General features: G+C 61.6%; 2 protein-coding genes across 4 annotated transcripts in view; one reads left to right on the top strand and one right to left on the bottom strand.

The window, feature by feature from the left end:
- KIAA1522 (KIAA1522 ortholog) overlaps positions 1–13,633 on the bottom strand; it is a 33,152-nt gene extending 19,519 nt beyond the window's left edge. The window contains exon 1 of the mRNA XM_054223411.1: positions 13,340–13,633. Within this exon, the coding sequence (XP_054079386.1) occupies positions 13,340–13,568 (229 nt within the window). The 5' untranslated portion in view covers positions 13,569–13,633. The remainder of the gene's footprint in view (positions 1–13,339) is intronic.
- Positions 11,576–18,906, top strand: SYNC (syncoilin, intermediate filament protein). 3 transcript variants are annotated; one of them, XM_054223417.1, is made up of 4 exons: positions 11,576–11,679; positions 14,384–15,728; positions 16,989–17,113; positions 18,317–18,906. In XM_054223417.1, the coding sequence occupies exons 2-4, from the start codon at positions 14,391–14,393 to the stop codon at positions 18,378–18,380; spliced, it is 1,527 nt and encodes a 508-aa protein (XP_054079392.1). In that variant the 5' UTR covers positions 11,576–11,679; positions 14,384–14,390; the 3' UTR covers positions 18,381–18,906. The 3 variants fall into 3 exon arrangements, with proteins under 3 accessions (XP_054079392.1, XP_054079391.1, XP_054079390.1); XM_054223416.1 differs by lacking the exon at positions 11,576–11,679 and adding an exon at positions 11,739–11,761; XM_054223415.1 differs by lacking the exon at positions 11,576–11,679 and adding an exon at positions 12,765–12,917.
- Positions 18,907–19,166: the final 260 nt, after the last annotated feature.

The following is a 19,166-nucleotide window of genomic DNA, read 5'->3' on the forward strand; positions in this document are numbered from 1 at the left end:
TAAATCGCTGCACCCAGAAATATGCTTGGGAAGCGTGGCAGGGGAGGGGAAGCACTTCCAGCTTCCCCGGCACACAATTCCCAGCACAGCGGGAACGCTGCAAAACCCAGCTGCGGAGCAGCCCGTGAGAAGGGGGAGCTGGGGGCAAGAGATGCTGCTCCAGCACTCTCCGGGCCAGAAACCTCCGGTTTTATTCACTGAGAGGCCTCTGATAACAGCGAGGAGCTCGGAGGAGGGGGAAGCTGCTCATGAGATACGGATCTTGTCACCACGGCGTGACTGCTTCCAGCACGTCTGATCGTCCCACAGTCACACGCTCCCGCGGTCACACCGGCCAGCCCAAGCGTGGGGCAGCCGGGACCAGGTTTAGACTAGATATTAGGAGAAATTTTTACACTGAAAGGGTTATTGAGCATTGGAACAGGCTGCCCAGGGAAGGGGTTGAGGCACCATCCCCGGAGGTATTCAAAAGACGGGTAAACGTGGTGCTTAGAGAGACGGTTTAGTGACGGGTTTTGGCAGAGTTCAGTTGATGGTTGGACTCGATGATCTGAAAGGTCCCTTCCAACCAAGGCAATTCTGTGATTCTGTGATTCTCTGACCCCTCCACGCTGGCACGGGGGAAGGATCTGCCCCTCCTGGTGTTTTATCCGTCCCTCGTGGTGTTTTCTAAACCTGATCCCTTCGCCGAGCAAACACGGAGCCGAGCTGCCTGAACGAGAAAGGAATTCAGCCCTTGTTCCCTTCACGGGGAAGTAAAGCTCAGCGAGGCAAAGGTAACACAAAAACCCCACTTGAGATCCCCAATCATTAACAGAAATACATAACCAGAAAGGTTTCAAACGATTTCCTGCTCGAGCCGGAGTGAAGGCCGGCTCTGCCGATGACAGCCCCAGCCCGCAGAAGCGGAGGGAGCTCAGCTCCCTGCTCCGGGTAAGGTGTTTTTTAATCCGGAGGGATCCGTGGGGACCAGCCCAGGGCCCCGGCTCCCGCTTGGCAGGGAAATGCTTTTTCACTTCATCGCTGCCCAGCTCTTCACCTTCCAAGGGCTTATGTTCCCATCGCTGCCGGAGTCAAAGTCAATGATGATATTGTCTTATGAAATAAGACCTTCCTTCTAAAGAGAAATATGACTCCGGTGAAATAGTTTTATCGGATCTTATGGAACGTTATTTGCAAGAGTAATTCTCCCAGTTGTCTCCAGGTGGAATAGCTGTGGTTGCAGACACACCTCTCTTTGTTCGCGGGGCCGCTCACCGTTGCCAGCTCAGGCCAGCCAGGGGATTCCTGCTGCTCAGGGCTTCTGAGGTGTCACTCTTTGCGTCCTGCAGATTAACAGATTCGCGCCCACCCACGCGTCAGGGGGACAGTCCCGGGGCGCGGGGGCAGCGGTGCCCACCCCTCTGTTGCCTCCTTCGGCTCCAGAAGCTCAAACTGACACACAAAGCCTGTGTTTACACCAAAGCACGTGCCGCGCAGCAGCGGAGAACGGGGGAAATCAAGCATCCGGGGAGATTTCCCATCTCGGTGTTATCAGAGCAACACGCGGGGACAGCCCAGCCCCAAATCGCCCCGAGGACTCGGGTGCAACCCCCCCAGCCCACGGTGTCGAGCCCGGTGCCACCGGCAGCGTCCCACCGCAGCCCAGCCCCTGCCGCTCGCTGCTCACCCCGCACGGTTTTCAACCAGCCCTGGCTCACACTAGGAACCAGCTGCGCACATTTAAAGCGTTATTTTTAACATCACGGTGACCCCCCGCCCCCCCCAAGTCAGGAAATCTGCTGCTGCTGGACTAAGCTGGCATCAAAGGGGGAAAAAAAGCCAACCCTCATTTAATATTTCTGGAACATCGATTCCTTTACTTCATCAGGGAATTAAGAAGAATATTGCGAAACCTGGATAAAGCCGTAGCCAAAAAATGGACTAAAACCGCTTGTAGGGAGCGGGACTCCACAAGCACGCACGCGGGGAGCAGCAGCAGGTTTGCTGCTGCCGCGCCGCCGAGGGTTAACGGGCTGCCTTCATCCCGGGGGCTGCAGCAGGAGAAGGAAAAGCTCCCAGGAAAATGCAGCCGCACAGAGCAAATGGAGCCAGCCGAGCACCCCGGTTCCTTGCTCCACATCAGACCCTCGGCACAGCCCACCCGCTCTCCCCGCCTCGGCTCCCATCCCAGGGGTTAATCACTCCTCAGCCTCCAACGGTCACTGTGGAAATAAACATGCTGGGAACAGCGAGGTGCTCGGATACCATGGGGACGGGCCACGGAGGTGCTGGGAGCAGGGGGGCTGTGTACAGGTAAAACAGCCTGGGGCTGGCAGCACCCTGGCAGCCGCCGCACACCCGGGGACGGGGCGTTACAGCAGGAATCATCCTGCGGCAGAGAGTTGCACCGGCACGAAAAGGGGATGGTGCAGCCAGGGGGGCCCGTACGCCCAAACAGGGCAGAGCATCCAGCTGGGAAATGGGAGAGGACTCAGCTTCCAGCTGGGATGGAGCCACCCCCCGCTCAGCATAAAGCCGCTGGTGTTCCCCCCCAGAGAGGTGGCCTGAAACTCGCCCATGAGCAGGATTAGTGCATCTCTCCTCTACACAGCTCAGCTGTTTGAGCGGCCAGAGATGGGATCTCTGATTAGACGGACCCATGAGTTTGATCCAAAGTGGAAATGCTTTCATCCTCCTGCTCCCATGCTTTCAGTGCTGAGCGATTCCGACCCTGCCGACACCAGGTTGGGAACAGGCAGATGCCCAGGCTGAGGAACGAGTCCCGATCTGTGTCTCCCCGGGATGGCTTTCTTCCCTCCCTCCCTCCCCCAGAGCCACCCGAGCCCCTGCGCACCCCCTCCCCACTCCCCCGCAGACGGGATGCACCCGGGATGGTGGGACATGCCCTGTCCTCCCTCCATGACCAAAGCCACCTGCGGAAACAGCAGGATGGACTGGGTCAGACACAGGGGGAAAGCCGAGGGCACCCAGAGCCTACAGGGACCCACAGAATCTCTCCCCGTTCCCCCTCCCACAGCTCCCAGCTGATGTTTGGAAAAATTCCCAGGCTGGGACAGAGTCTGGCCGGCTCGTGGTGTTGGCAGCGAGGCCGACGCAGCCTCCGGGCAGGTCAGAGCTTCCCAACACGGCGGCCGACACCACCAGCTCCAGCACGCAGCTCTGCAGCCGCCCTCAGGAAGCGGCCGGCACTCGGCATTGCTGGAGCCATCACTGCCTCCATCTCCACAGCTCAGCCCAAACTGCCGCTCGACGCACCCCGACCCCCCTCACACAGGGAAGCGTTATCCCCCTTCTCGGGGGGAAGGATGCTGGTATCCCAGAGGATGCTCGCGGCCACAGCCGGGCTGGAGGCGGTTAAGCAGGGTGGGGCCCCGGCGCGTTTGGCACGCTGGAGGCGCACGGAGAGGCTGATTCAATCACGCACGCAAGCTGCAACCATGGCGCATCCCCGCTGCTCCCCCGCTGCATGCCACCGAGCGAGCGGCGACGCAGTGGAACGTCGGCACCTCCTGGCTCGGCGCACGCCAACGGGGATGCCACGGGATGCCAGCACGGCCGCGGGCACAGCCCCGAGGGGAAGGGTCCCGCAGCACCTCCATCACCAGCATGGACCGTGGGCAGGCAGGCGCTCCGGGCAGCAACCCCAGGCACGGGGATATCTAATGGAATGGCACAGTGGCAGCGCGGTGACGGCGGACACACCGCTTCGGTGGGGTGTGCTCATGGCAGACAGCGTGGCGAATGGGCTGGGGGTCCCCGAGCTGCAACCCCGATGGGCAGTGACTTCGCATTTCGAGGATTTGCTGGTGAATGTTACAACTTTAGAGGGAAAAAAAAAAAGGAGAAGAGGGCTGGCAGAGCTGTGGGGGGCGTTTCTGCGCTGCAAAGAGGAACATCACATGCTCTGGCACATCTCATTTTTTCTGCTCAGGTTTCAGCGTCGGGCCGTGGCAGCAGCGTCCACACACGGCAGGCCAGGAGGGAGGCACCAGCAGCATCCGAGGGACCGGCTGAGCAGAGGGCTCAGCCTCCTCCCGAGACCCTTCTGCCTTTCCACGGCCACTCCTCTCCTATCACAGATCTCCCTGCACTTCTGCAAGTGGTAAACATGCCTGCCTGCAGTGCTGGATGCCTGGAAAATCACTCCCTGGGGCAAATCAAGGAAGAAAGTCCCAGGCGACGGCATCCGGCTGCGTTTGGGTGCCGCAGCATCGGCCTCTCCCTTGGCAAGAGTGCGGTGACGTCCCCGCGGAGGTGCCCTGCAGGGAGGGCAGTGGTGTGACGCAGACAGTGTCCCCGATAGCACGGGGCGGGAGAGGCTGAGCACGTCTCTGCTGCATGGGGTGATACCTCCAGCGACTCCTGCCTCGCCGGGACACCTACTACTGCAAAACAACTGTGCCGAGGAGACGAGCATGACCAGACACGCTGCCACCCATCGCTCTGCTGAAGGTCCCGGCCCATGGGAGGCCAGGCTGAGCCCACGGATCCCTGTAATCCAGCCCCGGGGCAGCGAAGAGAAGGCACCCACAGCACCTTCCACTGCAGGATTGTCCTGGTCAAGGTGGCAGGGACGTGGCTGGGCGATGGAGGCAGCACCCCGCAAACCAGCCGGGACGAGGGCCATATCTAGGACAGGAAGGGCCACACCTGGAGCACGCAAACACCCTGCCCAGGAGGAGGAGAAGGAGGAGGAGGAGGAGGCGGCAGCGGCTGGCATCCCTCCCGGTTTCCCTCAGCCCCAGTGACCTTCTGACTCAGCGGAGAAAGAACCTACCCAGTGAACCGGCACCAGCCCTCGGGGCAGGGACGAGATTGCACCGGGGACTGCCGGATCCGGCCTGCTGCCACGGCTGCCGCAGCAGAGGCACCATGGCCACCATGGCCACCACAGCCTCCATGACCACCACCACCAGGGCCACCACCTCCTTCGCTCCCCTTCAGCCACCTCTGCTGCCACCATGGCCAGCGCCTCCGCCCCTCCTGGCCACCACCGTGACCCCTCTTTGGCCACCACCTCCACCCCTCCTCAGTCACCACCATGACGCCTCTTTGCCCACCTCCACAGCCACCACCTTGACTCCTTTTCAGCCACAACTGTGACCTGTCTTTGGCCACTTCCTTGGCCAGCACCGCCACCTCTCCTTGGCTACCACCGAGACCCCTCTGGCCACCTCCATGGCCACCACCCTGACCCTCTCTGGCTCCTACTACGACCCCTCCTTGCCCACCTCCATGGCCCCCACTGTGACTCCTCCTCGGCCACTGCCATGACACCTCCTCAGCCACCACCTCAACACCTCCTTGCCCACCTCGACTGCTTCTTGCCCACCAACCCAGCCTCTCCTTGCCCACCTCCACAGCCACCGCCCCGACCGCTCCTTGCCCACCCCTCCACAGCCACACTGACCGCTCCTTGCCCACCCCCCGACCCCTCCTTGCCCACCTCCATGGCCGCCATCCCGATCCTTCCTTGCCCACCACCACGGCCACCACCCCGACCGCTCCTTGCCCACCACCCCAACGTCTCGCCGCCCCCCTCCCCTCCCCATCCGCCCCCCCCGCCGCCCCCTCGCCCCTCACCTCCTCCCTCCTCCCCGGCCGGGGGACTGTCGCCCTTTCTCCGCCGCCGCCGGCCGCGGAGCCAGCTGAAGGCCCTCCGCAGCGAGCCCGCCCGGGCCTTCCTCCGCCGGGGGGGGGGCCGCCGCCGCCGAGCCGCCGCCGCCCCGCTCCGGCTCCCGCTCGCCGCCCGCCGCAGGTGCAGCCCCGGCGGACATGGCCGCGGCGGGCAGCGCCCCGCACCGCCCCGCACCGCCGGCAGCCGCTGCCCATAGGGCCGGGCCCGCCCGGCTCCGGCTGCAGCCCCGGCTCCGGCCCCGGTCCCCGCTCCGGGCTCCCGCCGAGCGCCCGGCGCCGACGGAAAGTTTCTGCGGGGCGGGGCCGGGCCGCGGGAGGCTCCGCCCGCACCGGCCCCCGCCCCCCCCCCGCCCGCAGGTGGCCCCGGTGGCGGTGGAGGGGGGGGGGTCCGATGCGGGGACCCTGCCCTTGATGCCACCCGGGGGGGGTCTCCGCGGAAAGGAGAGTCGTGTTCCCCCCCCGATGAGTCCCGGCTTTGTCCCCTGGGGACCCGCATTCTGCGGGGGGGGAGCGTGCGGGGACAGCCGGGGATCGCTCTCGCCCCTTGGGACCCTCCGTCTGCCCCCCCCCGTGGTGCCGAGCATCAGCGGGAGAGAACGGGGGCAGAACAGCCTGTGCGGGACCGGAGCAAGTAATTACAGCATCGTCACCCCCCCCGCCCCCGAGCGGTGTCCTGCAGAGCCCCGGGGTGGCTGTCCCTGTCCCCAGGAGCAGAGCCAGGGCCCGCGGCCGTGTCCTGCCCTTGCCCTCTCCCCGCAGCCACCACCAGTTCCTCACCTGACGGGCCCGAGGGTGACACTTGCCATGTCACCGCCGATGGCAGCGCCCGGGGGGACACGGCGCTCCTGAACAGCCATCGACCCGTGCGTACCTGAGGCCACCAACACGCTCCCGTGAAACACCCTGTGCCACGCTGCTTCTGGCTGCTAATAATAAATCAGCTCCTTGAAAATGAAATGACACGGGGAGGGGGGGAGTTCAGCCGCTTGACGTGGCTCTACCAGCCTCTGCCTGCAGCCGGGAGCGCGCCTGGGAGCTCGCCCGGGAATGGCAGCGGCTCTCGTAAAAGATTTCACCGCTTGCTATGAGCCTGCGTTGCTCAGGAGCGTGACCGTGCAGATCCGGCTGCGAGGGGACAGCAGGAGGCACAGGAGCCTGGGCCGGAGCGGTGCCACGTCCCAGCGGCGAGCAGGTCGGTGGCAGGACATCCGGCAAAGCCGGAGGCCATGAGCCTGGCAAGAAAACAGGTGGTTTCTGCTGCGTTTCCACACTCTCGGCTCAGTGGGCTTTGGGTCCCTGTGCGGATGCTTTTCCTGATGTGAAAAGCTGCATCATTGCATTTACACCGCATCCTTCCCGGAGGCTCGCAAGGGCCTGGACATGTGCCCGGGGGAGTTTGCCAACCGCTGGAAATGACTAGAAGAATTTATAAAGCAAGAAGCCTGTCCATCCCACGGGCTTCCCGGCGCGTTGCCGTCTGCTGTGGGATTCGGGGGCCGGCACCGCGTGTCTGGTGGGCTGTGCAAGCCCGAGCATCCTGCTGCTGCTCAGTGGTACCGGTGACGAGGGAGGGGGATGTGACCCCGACTCCTGGGCGATGCCTGCAGAAGGGCTGGGGCTCGCAGTGCTGTTGTGTCTCTGCCTCTCTTTTTTCCCCCTTCACCCCCTGAACCCGGACTCGAGACCTAAATGAGGGCTGAAACACTCGGGCAGTGATTTCCTGGCACCCCCCTGACCCCCCGTGGACCCAGGGGAAGGGATCCTTCCCAGGGCGAGGGCTGAGCACGCCGCTGCTCTCCGAGGCTTTGCTGACCCATGTCGAGGCGAATCGCGCTGGGGAAAAGCTAATCCCCAATTAGGGCATTTGTGTTGACTTTCCGCCGCCAGCTCCAGCTTCCGAGTCATTAACCTCCCAAAAAAAAGATCCTGGTTTTCACATCTTGCCCCTCCTCAGATGGCAGCAGAACCAGTTTGAAAAATATATTTGCACAGAGTTACAGGGCATTGTCCAGATAATCACAGGGAGAGGGAGAATATCTCCCACCCTCCGGGGAGAGCTCTCGTCAGATGGGTGAGGAAAGTATAGGAGGAAGGTGAAGAGGAAGGTCATCCTCAGCTTTCCCTCCATTACGGTCCCGCTCCTGGCAGAAAAGGACAGTCCGGCGGATCCCTAAAGCACCAGCCCTTCGTGCAGAGCCCCAGAAATCCTCACCCCCTCCCCAGAGAGCCCCAGTGCCGGCAGCGTGCCGGGGTACCCAGCTGGATAACTCATTTTCCGCTTGCGCAGCCAAGACGGTCACAGGGACGCCGGGCGCCTCGCGGGGAGAGGAGCCGCTGGAGCTCAGCCCCTGCGAGGCCATGGCGGAGGCACACAGGAGGGGAGGCAGAGAGGCAGAGACCCCCCTGTGCCTGACCCTTGGGAGGTGACATCCCAAATGGCACGTAAGGGTGCCACACTGGCCGACGACTGCGGCATCAGGGGCTTCAGTGGCTGCTGAAGCTCCATCCCCTCGCGCCGGGATGGCACAAGCTCGGTGCTGCCGGCGCGTTGGGGTGTGCTCAGCCCATCCTCTGCCCCCCACTTCCTTCCCCTGGCCAGGACAGCGGGAGGGATGGCTGCTCCCTCATTACTCATTAACGCCTCCGGCGCTCGCGGGCGGCTGGGACAAGGTCCTCACGCAGCCGCCCGGGCCCCGCTGAGCCCCATGGGTGCCGCTTCCCACACCACTGCATCCCCGAGAAGGAGTCGCTCACTCCAAATCCCCACCATGGGGAGGGGAGCCGGAGCCGGAGCCGGAGCCGCTGCTCTCCATCGCTCGCCCCAGGATATGGAAAAACCCAGCGAGGAGCCCTCTGCGCCGGCGCTCGGGCAGCAGTGACCCTGCTGGCGATCGTTGGGACACGGGGACTGGTTGCTGCGATGCTCAAAACTGCGCTCGCTGTTTTAAAAAGGGGTTTTATAAAAGGGTGCCTGGGCCATAAATGTCATCAGAAGGGCGAAGGCAAACAGCTCAGGTGCGTTGTACGTGGAGACGGTGATGAATAAAGAGAAGCAGTTGCTCCCTGCACAGATTCCTCGTGCTGGGAAGGGACGGCCCCGTCTGTGGGAGCTCCTGCTCCCATGCCAGCATCTGGATTCGATGCAAAGGGAAAGCCCGCGGGAAAGTCAGCACAGTCTCGGTGCCCGGTGGGATGTCATGGACACGTCGGCTGATTTGCCCCCTAAGTGCCCCATGGAGCACCAGCCCTGATAGTACATGGCAGCCCCGGACCTGGGGCGTGAAATCCCCCGGCACAGCCCGAGCATGGCCGGCAGCTCCGGGAGGGAGCTGGGGGAAGAGGGAGACGTTGCCAAAACCAGGTGTCCATCACTGCTGCTTCAAAGGTGCCGGGCCCTGCCACATCAGCCCCTGCCAGCTCCATCGCACAAACCCACGGGGCTGCTAATAACGTGGGTCGCGTGTTGCAGTGGCTGCTTGTTACGGGGCTGTTGGTGCACGCTGAGCGGTTCACACGTGCGCACACACACACGGACACGCGCACACACGCACCCCATGGTGGGCGCTGCAGGAGCGTGGCCGAGCGCTGCTTGGGGCACCCATAAGCCCATGGAACAGGGTGGCACAGGCACACACGGGGGCTGCCGCGGGGGTGCCGGGACAGGTGGCCTTGACCAAGTGTTTAAAGCCCGGTATCTGCAGGTGTTTGTTTAAAGCCCGGTATCTGGGCTGAGCAGAGGTAAAACCGAAGGAGCACGACACGGGAGTGGGCACGCTGGTCGGGGCTCCAGTGCTCGGTCCCTGTAGCCGGACCCCCCAAGCGCGCCCACTCCGCTCCCCTGGCTGGGCTGGCATCTCCCTCAGGAGCAGCTACATCAGGAACGGCGCTTTCCTCGTCCCCTCTTGCCGCGGGCAAAGCGGGACCCAGCACCCAGATAAGCGGGAGCTGCCGGCGCCTGTGGCCTGGGGGCAGGGTCTGGCCCCGTTCCTGTGGAGCTCCCAAGGTCCCTGCGGGACAGACGGAGCCTTCGGGCTCCCCCTTTCATCTCCGCCCCAGCTGGGCACATGCCCACGCTGCACTCCTCTTCCTCCTCCTCCTCTTCCTCCTTCCCCGGTCCCGCTGGGTGACCTTGTGTCCCTCTCACAGGTTCTGCCCCACGCCTCTTTGCCCGGGGAGTTTTGCGGTGGGTCCGGCATCTCCTTCGTGGGTGCGTGATGAGCCCCCAGGTGCCAGGTCCTGGGACTCAGCCGCGGTGCTCACTCTGTGCTGGCTCCCACAGCGGCGTCCCCATGGCACCCCTGCGTCGCTGCCGGCGGTGGGCACCGAGGGGGCGACCCCAGCTCTCAGCTGGGGAAACTGAGGCAGGAGGTGAAGCTGTTCCCAAATGGGCAGTGGCATCCAACCCCCCAGGCTCTGGTGACTGCCCCCAGGTGCCATCCCCGTGCAGCCATGGCTGCTTTGGCTTCATCCGGGGACCCCCCACCCTCCCGGCGCGAAGGGGCCACCTTGTGAGGGCAGGGCAGGAGTGGGGACACGGTGCCACCACCCTCCAAGGCAGGATCCGTCCTTGGAAGCGTTCCCGGCTCCAGCGATGAATCACACTTTCCCCCTGAGATCAGATTGCAGCTCCTGCGCGCAGGGGGCCAGATCCGGCACCGCTTTCCCTGAGGCGGCCGGACCCCCGCGTTCTCGGCAAACACCGTGCTGGGACGCGTGCGGAGGGCACGGGGCCGGCAGCATTGCCCAGGTTCGCCGCTGCTAAATCCTGTCAACGCTGGGATTTGCGTGCCCCGCGGTGCCGCCGGCGCTTCCAGAGCCTCCAAATTTGGGAGACTGTCCCTGGTACCTCAAACCTGTCCCTAAAGACTGTGGGGGGCCGGAGCCCTCGCACTGCCATGGTGGTGACAGGGTGGTCGTGCCATGATGGTGGTGCCACGGTGGCGAGGCTGCGGTGCCAGCTCCGTCCCTGCCCTCAGGGCAGATCTGCTGTGTGTGATGGAAAAATCCACAGAGAAGGGGGACGGCAGCACCGGCACCACGTCACCCAAGGGATGGCAAAGTGACCCACGACCCCCTTCAGCCGCTGGCCGGGTCTGTGCCGGGGACGCCGCGGTGGTGAGGCAGGGCAGCCAGCGGAGCCGCCGCCATTTATTCTAACAGCCGGAACATTTTGTCTCACAAACACTCTCCTGCCTTTTGCTTTCCTCTGCAGCAGCGCCGCCGATAACTCCCCGCCAGCTCTGTTTACCGGAGCAAAGTCCACGCCGGTTTGCAGACGGCGGCGTCTCTCCGCGCCGGCCGGACCCAATGTGTGCCGGGCTCTGCCGAGCGCATCGGGGTCCAGCCACCGACACCCGAGCCGGCCGTTGCCTGGTTATATCCACAAAACAGCCCGCGCCGGGGCCGGGGTATCCTCTTACCGAGCCGAGAACAGCTGAGCCTCTTCAATCCCCACCCTGCCCTTGGCAGCTCATCAGATAAACCCCAGCCGGGGCCCGGCAGCGCCGCCGCCATCGTCCTCTCCATCCCCTACAAGGGTTTGTTGGACCCAGCCCGCACGACCCGCAGGTTTCTCCCCTTGGCCAGTTTCAGCTCTGGATATATATTTATACACGCAACTTGCGCGAATTAACAGCATTCCTCTCCTATTGAGTCAAAAGTCTCGGCACAAATAGAGGCGCTTCATGGAAAAAAAAGAGAGAGAGAAAAAAAGAAAAGAAAAAAAAGGTGGGTCGTGCTGAAAAAAGCAACAGGGTCCAAAAAAAAAAAAGAAAAAAAACCCACCCAAATCTCCCTTTTCCTTTTAAAGCTCCATTCCTGGGAGACGGACAAGCGCAGTTATTTTAAAGCTGATTTCAGCCGGCAAGGCATGGGCAAGGTGACAGTGACGGTGACGCGGGGACGGGGTGGCACTGGGCGATGTTGCAAGCTGTGGTGCGCGTTGCTGGGTGATTTTGGGGCACATAAACTGGCGACTTCCTGAGCGGCGAGTGCCGACTTCCTGAGCCGCGGCGGCGGCAGGATCGGGCCCCGGCGGAGGTAGGCTCGGTTGGCTCTAACACCGGCTCTAACAGCGGCCACTGGCCAGGCCACCGCCCCGGGCTGCTGCACCCATGCCAAGGTGGCAATATATCTAAAATATGTATTTTAGATAAATATATGCTAATAATATAAGCCACTGAAGGGCTGGCTTAGGGTGCCGTGGGGCGGGGAGGATGGGGACGGCGGCTGCAGGAAAGCGGAGCTGTGGGGATGGTGGGTGAGCCGGGGTGGAAAACCACAGCTGTGGGCAGCAGCGAGGGCAACGTCACCTCCAGGCACCCAGGACTGCGGCCACGGCCACCACTGGGCTTTGCAGAGCGAAACACCACCATCTCCATCCCCAAAAGAGAGGGGAGAGGGGAGGCAGGGACGGGCGTAGGGGTGGAAGGGGAAGCGGAGGCTGCGCTCTGCCATTACTGGGGTGCTTGCGGGGCCAACCCGCGGCATCTACAGACCCCTGAGTTACTGGTATTTCATACATTAATATGCTTTAATAAATGCCGAGGGGAGCGCATCACCGTGGTGCCAGCACCCCGCTCCAGGCACAGGATGAGGCCACAGCCTGTGGCCGCCATGTGCTGCCTCCTCCGGCGCTTCCCCTTCCAGCCGCCCGTGTCGGAGGCGAAGCCCGTGCAGCCCTGGGGGACACCGCCCGGGCCCCCCGCTGTCCCCATCCCGCCCCCCGCGCCCTGCCCGCGCTGGATGGGACCCCGCAGCTCCCGGGAAGGAGCCCCCAGCCCCGCGGGAGGGTTTGAGGCCGCACAAAGCAAATCTCCACCGTAAATCGGGAGTGGGGACAGCCGGATCGGGCTGGGGGCTGCGGGGGATGCTCCCCAGGGATGCGGGCTGGGGGCTGCGGGGGATGCTCCCCGGGGATGCGGGCTGGGGGCTGCGGGGGATGCTCCCCGGCGATGCGGGCTGGGGGCTGCGGGGGATGCTCCCCGGGGATGCGGGCTGGCTGCTGCCGGCCCCTGCGGCTGCCTCTGCCGGGGATGCAGGCGGCTTGGCCTTCCCCGCCCTCCTCCTCCTCTTCCTCCTCCTTCTCCTCCTCCTCCTCCTCCTCCCCGGGGCGGAGGGAGGCAGCCGCCCGCAGCTGGCACTGCAGGCGGTGGCCGGGCGAAGCGGCTGCTCCGGGGAGTCTGATTTCCAGCCCTGTTTATTAATAACCCCCCCCCGCCCCATGCTGAGCCCATGTGCAGCGCCGAGCCGGAGGCGCTGGGCTCCGGGGGAGGAAGGTAAGAGCCCACCCGCGGCGAGCAGGGGGGGAGCAGAGAAGCGGCTGGTGTCTGCCGAGGGGCTCCCATGGGTGCGGGAGCCGTGGCGAGGTGGGGGGTGGGCGGTAGGCGAGGGGGCTGCCAAAGCTTGGGGTGCAAGGATGGGGTGGGGGGGTCTGAGGTTGAGCACCCAGAGAGCATCCCTGGACCCTCAGGAGCGACTGGGGGTGGGGGGACGTGGCCCCTGTGGGGTACCCAGGAGTGCTGGGGGGCTCTGGGACGAGGGGTGGTGGGTGGGAGCGAGCCCCCGCGCCCCGCTGCGAGGGTGGGACGGCCGTCCTCCCCTCCCACCCTGCTGATGCAAAGCAGAGCCCAGAACTTTGAAAAATAAGTGCTGGCACAGTAGAAGGGCAAGGAAAAAGGAAGCGGAGCCCATTCCCCACCTTTCCAGACGCTGCCCCCTCTCCAGCTGACCGGCCGTTGGGTCCGAGGCTGCGATGTGTCATCGCTGCTGAAAACTACCTTATTAGGAGAGAAAGTATCAGTGAAAATCAGTTCTTTCCCTAAAGCCGTTGCCGTGAGCCGAGGGCTGCCTGCGAGTGCCAGCCTGCGCTCATTCCTTGGGGAATGACTAGACATGAGCTCAGCGGCGTGGCCGGGAGGTGAGAGCATCCTCCCACCGATCCCCCCGGCCTCAGCTCCTGGAAGCGGCACGAGAAGCCCCGGCTCGTCCCCGAGGGTTGTCCTCTCCATCCTGCCCCCAAATAGCAGCCAGGCGAATGTGAGACGCGAGTATTCGGTGGTGGCAGCTGCAGGTACCGGGGCTGGGGATAATGACGGGATCGGATGACTCTGCAAAGCGGAGCTCGCCGGGCTCCTGCCGCAGGAGCTGCCGCTCGCTCGAGCGCTGTGTGTGTGGTGCTTTACTGCTTTACTCCATCCCAGCCATCCCGCAGCCCACCTGCACTTTAGCAGCACACTCCCTTGCCGTGAGGTTATGCCACATTGCTAAAATCCTGACGAGTTTTACCACCGGTGCCCACACTGGCGGTGCGCGGTGTGTGCGACACCCTGGGTGTGAGCTTTTGGCACGGGCAGAGCAGCTCTGCTCCCATCTCGCCGGTCACACCGGTGCTGCTGGGGGAGATCGGCCGTGACACGGTGGGCAGTTCCCATTGGCACCAGCGTAACTCTCGGTTTTGGGGTCCAGTTTGCGTCCCTCACTGCTCCTCCATGGCAGTCAGTCACTTTCAGAGGGTTTTCTTCCCTTGTTTTGGCCCATGCCAAAGCCGAGAATTTGTGTCCAAGCTGTCATCAGAGCGTGCCAGCGCAGCCCTGCCCAGTTCGCAGAGCCCTTGGGTGACACAGGGACAGTCACAGCGGGGCTGCGGCAAGAGCACCCCCAGCTCAGCCTGCTGCTGGGCAGAGAGGAAGGGCGGAGACCTGTTACACTCGTTGCTCTGGTTCACATCTCCTCTCCTTTCCAGGGACCTGATGGCAGAGCCTGAGCCCCCTCCAGAGCTGCAGCTGGATGAAGCCGGAGCATCCTCCGCCCCGCCGGGAGCGGCTGCAGGTGCTGCTCCGCACCCGGACCTTTCGCGCAGCCCGTCAGACCCAGCGGGGGGTGCGGGGGTGACACCCCTGCACCGGGACAGCCCGGACGCCTGCCGGGAGCTGCAGCCAGACGGCGGGGACGCTTCCTTGGAGCTAAACATGCCAGGGCCCCAGCTGGGCGAGGATGCGGCCAGGGCTGAGATCCCGCTGGATGTGGATGGGGCAGGAATCCCACTGGACGGGGATGCAGATGGAGTAGGGATCCCACTGGATGTGGATGGGGCAGGAATCCCACTGGATGGGGATGCAGATGGAGTAGGGATCCCACTGGATGTGGATGGGGCAGGAATACCACTCGGCATAGATCCAGGTGGGACGGGGATCCTGCTGGACATGGATGATGCAGATGGAGTAGGGATCCCGTTGGACATGGACACAGACGGGGCAGGGATCCCAGCCGACGTGGATGCAGACGGGGCAGGAATCCCTCTGGATATGGATGCAGAGGGGGCAGGCAGCCCCCTGGACGCGGATGGTGCAGAGCATCAGTGCCTGACCCTCGAAGAGCTGGGGGACTACTTCCAAGAATGCATCGAAGCCGTTGAGCAGCTGGAGAAAGAGAGAGACAGCCTGATCGCGGAGCTCTCCCAGCTGCGGGAGCCGGCGCTGCAGGAGATCCGCCATGCCCATGAGGAGATCCAGGCAGCTTGCCGGCTGCTGGCCAAAGTGGAGCTGGAGAGGGACAACCTGAAGGATGAGATCCGGCAGATCAAGCAGAAGCTGTTCAAGGTGACGAAGGAGTGCGTGGCTTGCCAATACCAGCTGGAAAGCCGGCGGCACGACCTCTCCCAGCACGCTGCTTACCAGGGCGAGCTGGAGACCCAGGCTGGGCAACTCTCCGGAGAGCTATCCCAGCTGAAGGAGACCTGCGAGAAGGAAAAGGAGGTTTTGAGGCAGCGGCTGGAGGCTCCACCGTGTCGGCAGGATAACCTGTACCTGCAGGAGAGCCGCCGGCTCTCCATGGAGTTCGAGAGCTTCGTGGCGGAGAGCCGGCGGGGTCTGGAGGAGCACTACGAGCCCCAGCTGCTGCGGCTGCTGGAGAGACGGGAGGCGGGGGCGAAGGCGCTGCAGGAGATGCAGGGGGAGATCCAGGGGATGAAGGAAGCCCTGCGGCCCTTGCAGGGGGAGGTCAGCCGGCTGCGGCTGCAGAACCGCAGCCTGGAGGAGCAGATCGTCCTCGTCAAGCAGAAGCGGGATGAAGAGGTTGGGCAGTACCGGGTACGTGCCCCGGGCACCCCTCGCACACTCTTGCTTGGAGGGTGGGGGTCGTTCTTCGCAGCCGGTGAAATGTGGATGCTGAAGGTCTTGCTCGTAGGGCCAAGGGGAGGCGTGGGGCGGATGAGGAGGGTAAGGAGGTGGCATATCTCCGGCTGGTTGAAATCAAAAGCATCCCCCCGCCCTGGCACAGGCCAGGAGAAGCAGCAGCCCCTGGGCAAAGGTCGGACCCGAGGTTACAGGGCTGCGGTGGGAAGATACTGGGGCTTCACCCAATGAGGTGCTGGAGAAAAGCTTTCTCCTGATCATATTCTCACTTGGGTTTGACCTGCCCCTCAGAAATGGCCCCAGCAGCAGGGACAAGGCAGAGGGGACGGGAGGGTTCCTTCCCAGAGCAGGCCGGTGGCAGAGCTGAGCGGTGCTGCTGAGCACAGCTCGCACTAAGGTGCACTTCGCTGAGCCAAGGCGCTCGGAAAAGTCGGTTTTAAATAAAGGTGGCTTTTCTTTAAAAGCCCAGCCCTGCCGGGGCAGATCCTGCCCTTCCTGCTGCCAGGAGGGTCTCACCTCCTGCCTTGCGAGAGGGTTATTTCTGGCTGCACCCAGCATCCCCCCCCGGCCACCGCGTCCTGAGGGACAAGGGAATTCAATATCTACAAGAGCACGTTTGGCAGAGAGGCTCCACAATTAATCTCCCCCATTTCAACACTCCCTGTTCTCGGCTCGTAATCGCTGCCTCCTCCCAGCCTGGCTCGGAGCAGCGTCTCAAAGCTGGCGTGTCCCCTCCACCGCTTCTCCTCCCTGCTGGGCTGGGGACCAGGTCCCCAGTGCCCGCGACACTGCTCCTCTCGGATTTTGGGGTTTGCTCTGCCTGGGAGGACAGGACTTGGCGGCATCCCTTACGTACCTCCACATTTTCTTTTTTCCCAAATTCCTTGTTTATCTTCTCTCAGCTCACAGGTTTATACAGTTCTGACAGCTTCTCAAAACACACACAAAGTAGTCCAGGGGACAAAACCAACCAAAACTCTCAAGAAGCCTAAGGACCCAACACAACCCAGCCCAACCTTTCTAATACAGATTTATTATTTTTTTTGGAGGCTTTTTAAGATGGTGGTTGGCCAGCCACCAGCCTGGCTGGGCTTTGTGCAGCCCAACACCATCAACAGGCAGATCCCCCCAGGAGAGCGTGGGCAGCAGCTGAGCGTGGGCACCGAGACAGCATTCCTCCCCCGGCTAATCCCCTCGTGTCTTCTTACTCCCCAGGAACAGGTCGAGGAGCTGGAAGACAGGCTGAAGGAGCTGAAGAACGGGGTCCAGCTCCAGCAGCGCAAGAATCAGGAGCTGGAGGAGCTGAGGACCAGCCTCCACCGGGAGCTCTCCATCTACAAGTCCGTTTGCGGCTTGTCCCTGCAGCACGGAGGGGCCGGGGAGGGGCTGGGGGGAGGAGGAGGAGGAGAGGCTGGTGGCCACACAGCTATCTGACACCATGGGCTTTTTGCCCCTGGGCACGTGGGCAGTGTGAGCAAGGGGTTTGGTGGGGCAGCATGGTGGGAACTCCAGACCCTTTGCCATCCAGCAAATAGGGAGTTGCTGGCAAATGCTGCACACAAAGGAGTAGGGGTTGCTTTCCAAGAAGCAGGTGTCCCAACTTAAAACCACGTGCCCATTTCCTTAGGAATATGTGGGAAAGAGCTGAGGTTTAGGTTTGGGAAACCCCATCACGGATGCTATTCAATGAGAACTATCTTCTGCTTATACCTCCCTACTGCTGCTTTCACTCGGGTCTTCTTTATTACACGGTATTTTTTAAAGCTCCAGAAAATGTCCTTAAGTTTGTGGACTATTTTAGTCACCAAACTCAGCACAGTTGTGTTACTCCAATCTCAGCTGTACACGCTCTTAACCGTTTTCTGCAGCTTCACTGTTACTTTATTATTCCTTTTTCCCTTTCCTTGCTCGAACCTCCTCATCCAAGCGCACCACGGGAGGATATTCCCCACCCCAAATAGTTTTCTTTTATCCAGGTAGGACTTTAGCAGGGTAAGCACAGGGGAAGAGACCTCTGTTTCAGCCTGTCACGTCACCGGCCATTCCACAATATATCGAGAATAACCATACTTGCAATTCAGACCAGATGCCAACAGCCCCATGTCTTTGCTGCTTGGCGTCCTTCTAAATCACAGACCAACATTTAAGCAGGGGTGCAGCACTGCGCGCTCTTAACTCCCGGCAATCTACAACTTGCCGTCCCTGGAAGCGATAGCGCTCAAGGCTTCTCGAGTAGCAGGACACCTCATTAAGTTTCACCTTTGTGCCAGGGACCTCGGGGTTAAGAACGGCTCCGAGCTGGCGTCTCCCGTAGCTCACACCAAAAATGACATTCCCTTCTGTTAGAGCCGGTTTGTTTGCCAAGGGCCAGGTCCGCACGCTCACAAGACCACGTACCGAGCCAGCTTAAGTGTTTCCTAATTACTTTTCTTCCATAACCTGAAAAGAACATTTCTCAGAAATAGCATCTCTTCCCTGCTTTCTCCAGCCAGAGTACTCTGTGTAAATATTCAGTTGCCTAAATTTACTTTCTACCCATACAGGGGCTGCTTAGAAATCTACGGCCACCTTTGCAAATCGGAAGAAAAAGCAGAGGAGGAGTGTTAGGGACGATGGACTTTTCCTCTTCGTAGCAAGAGGACAGAGGCACCTCCAGGGGACGTCGCTCTTGCTGCTGACCCTACCCGATGCACAGCAGCTGCCCGAAGCCAGGAACACCCAGTGTTTGCTTGTATTTCTCAAGGCGCTGCCGTCGATCTTGTAGTAAAACTGCTTTTCCACAGGGCAGCAGAGAAAATAATACTTGCACTGAAAAATGGACATATACGAAGAATGTTTTGATGTATGTTTTGCTGTGTTTGGAAAAAAAGTATCTTGTCTTGTCCCATAGGTGGATTGTGTAAGCCTGCACTGAAAGTATTGTTCTGGAAGCCAGTGTTAGGGGGTTTGATTTTCAAAGTTTACATGCAAGAGAAGCTTTATCCTTTTAACAGGATTTTCTTTTGTATTTCAAGGGTCTCTGCTGTATTGTGACATGCTCCACCGCGGGCCACAGAAACTAGCTGTTTGTGGATAATAGGTTTCCACTTTATATAAAGTCTCACACTGAAAATAAAGGTTGAAGTTTAAGGATCCTTTTAATTCTCAAAGCTGCGTCTCAAAGAGAAAAGAACAGGTTTGTGTGTCAAACCAAGGTCCTTGGAAGGTATGCAACTATTCCGCAGACTAACAAAAAATAAAAATAGTTCTGTGGCAAGGGCTAAAGGCAGACCCAAAATCCAGGCAGCAGCATGCTTCAGCTGGAAGGCATACTTCATTCTTGAAAATTTGGGGACATTAAGTCTTTATTGACCCATTTCACAAAGAAAGCATCCAGCTGTTACAAACGTAAGG

This window comes from Rissa tridactyla, chromosome 18 (assembly GCF_028500815.1).
Source record: "Rissa tridactyla isolate bRisTri1 chromosome 18, bRisTri1.patW.cur.20221130, whole genome shotgun sequence".
NCBI lineage: Eukaryota > Metazoa > Chordata > Aves > Charadriiformes > Laridae > Rissa > Rissa tridactyla.

What these genes read in the sequence shown, in the direction of transcription:
- SYNC (XM_054223415.1), top strand. Translation starts at nt 12,874, where the DNA reads ATGTGCAGCGCCGAGCCGGAGGCGCTGGGCTCCGGGGGAGGAAG. An exon ending in CTGGGCTCCGGGGGAGGAAG is followed by an intron (nt 12,918 to 14,383) that starts GTAAGAGCCCAC and finishes TCTCCTTTCCAG; the next exon opens with GGACCTGATGGCAGAGCCTG. An exon ending in CGGGAGCTCTCCATCTACAA is followed by an intron (nt 17,114 to 18,316) that starts GTCCGTTTGCGG and finishes CTACCCATACAG; the next exon opens with GGGCTGCTTAGAAATCTACG.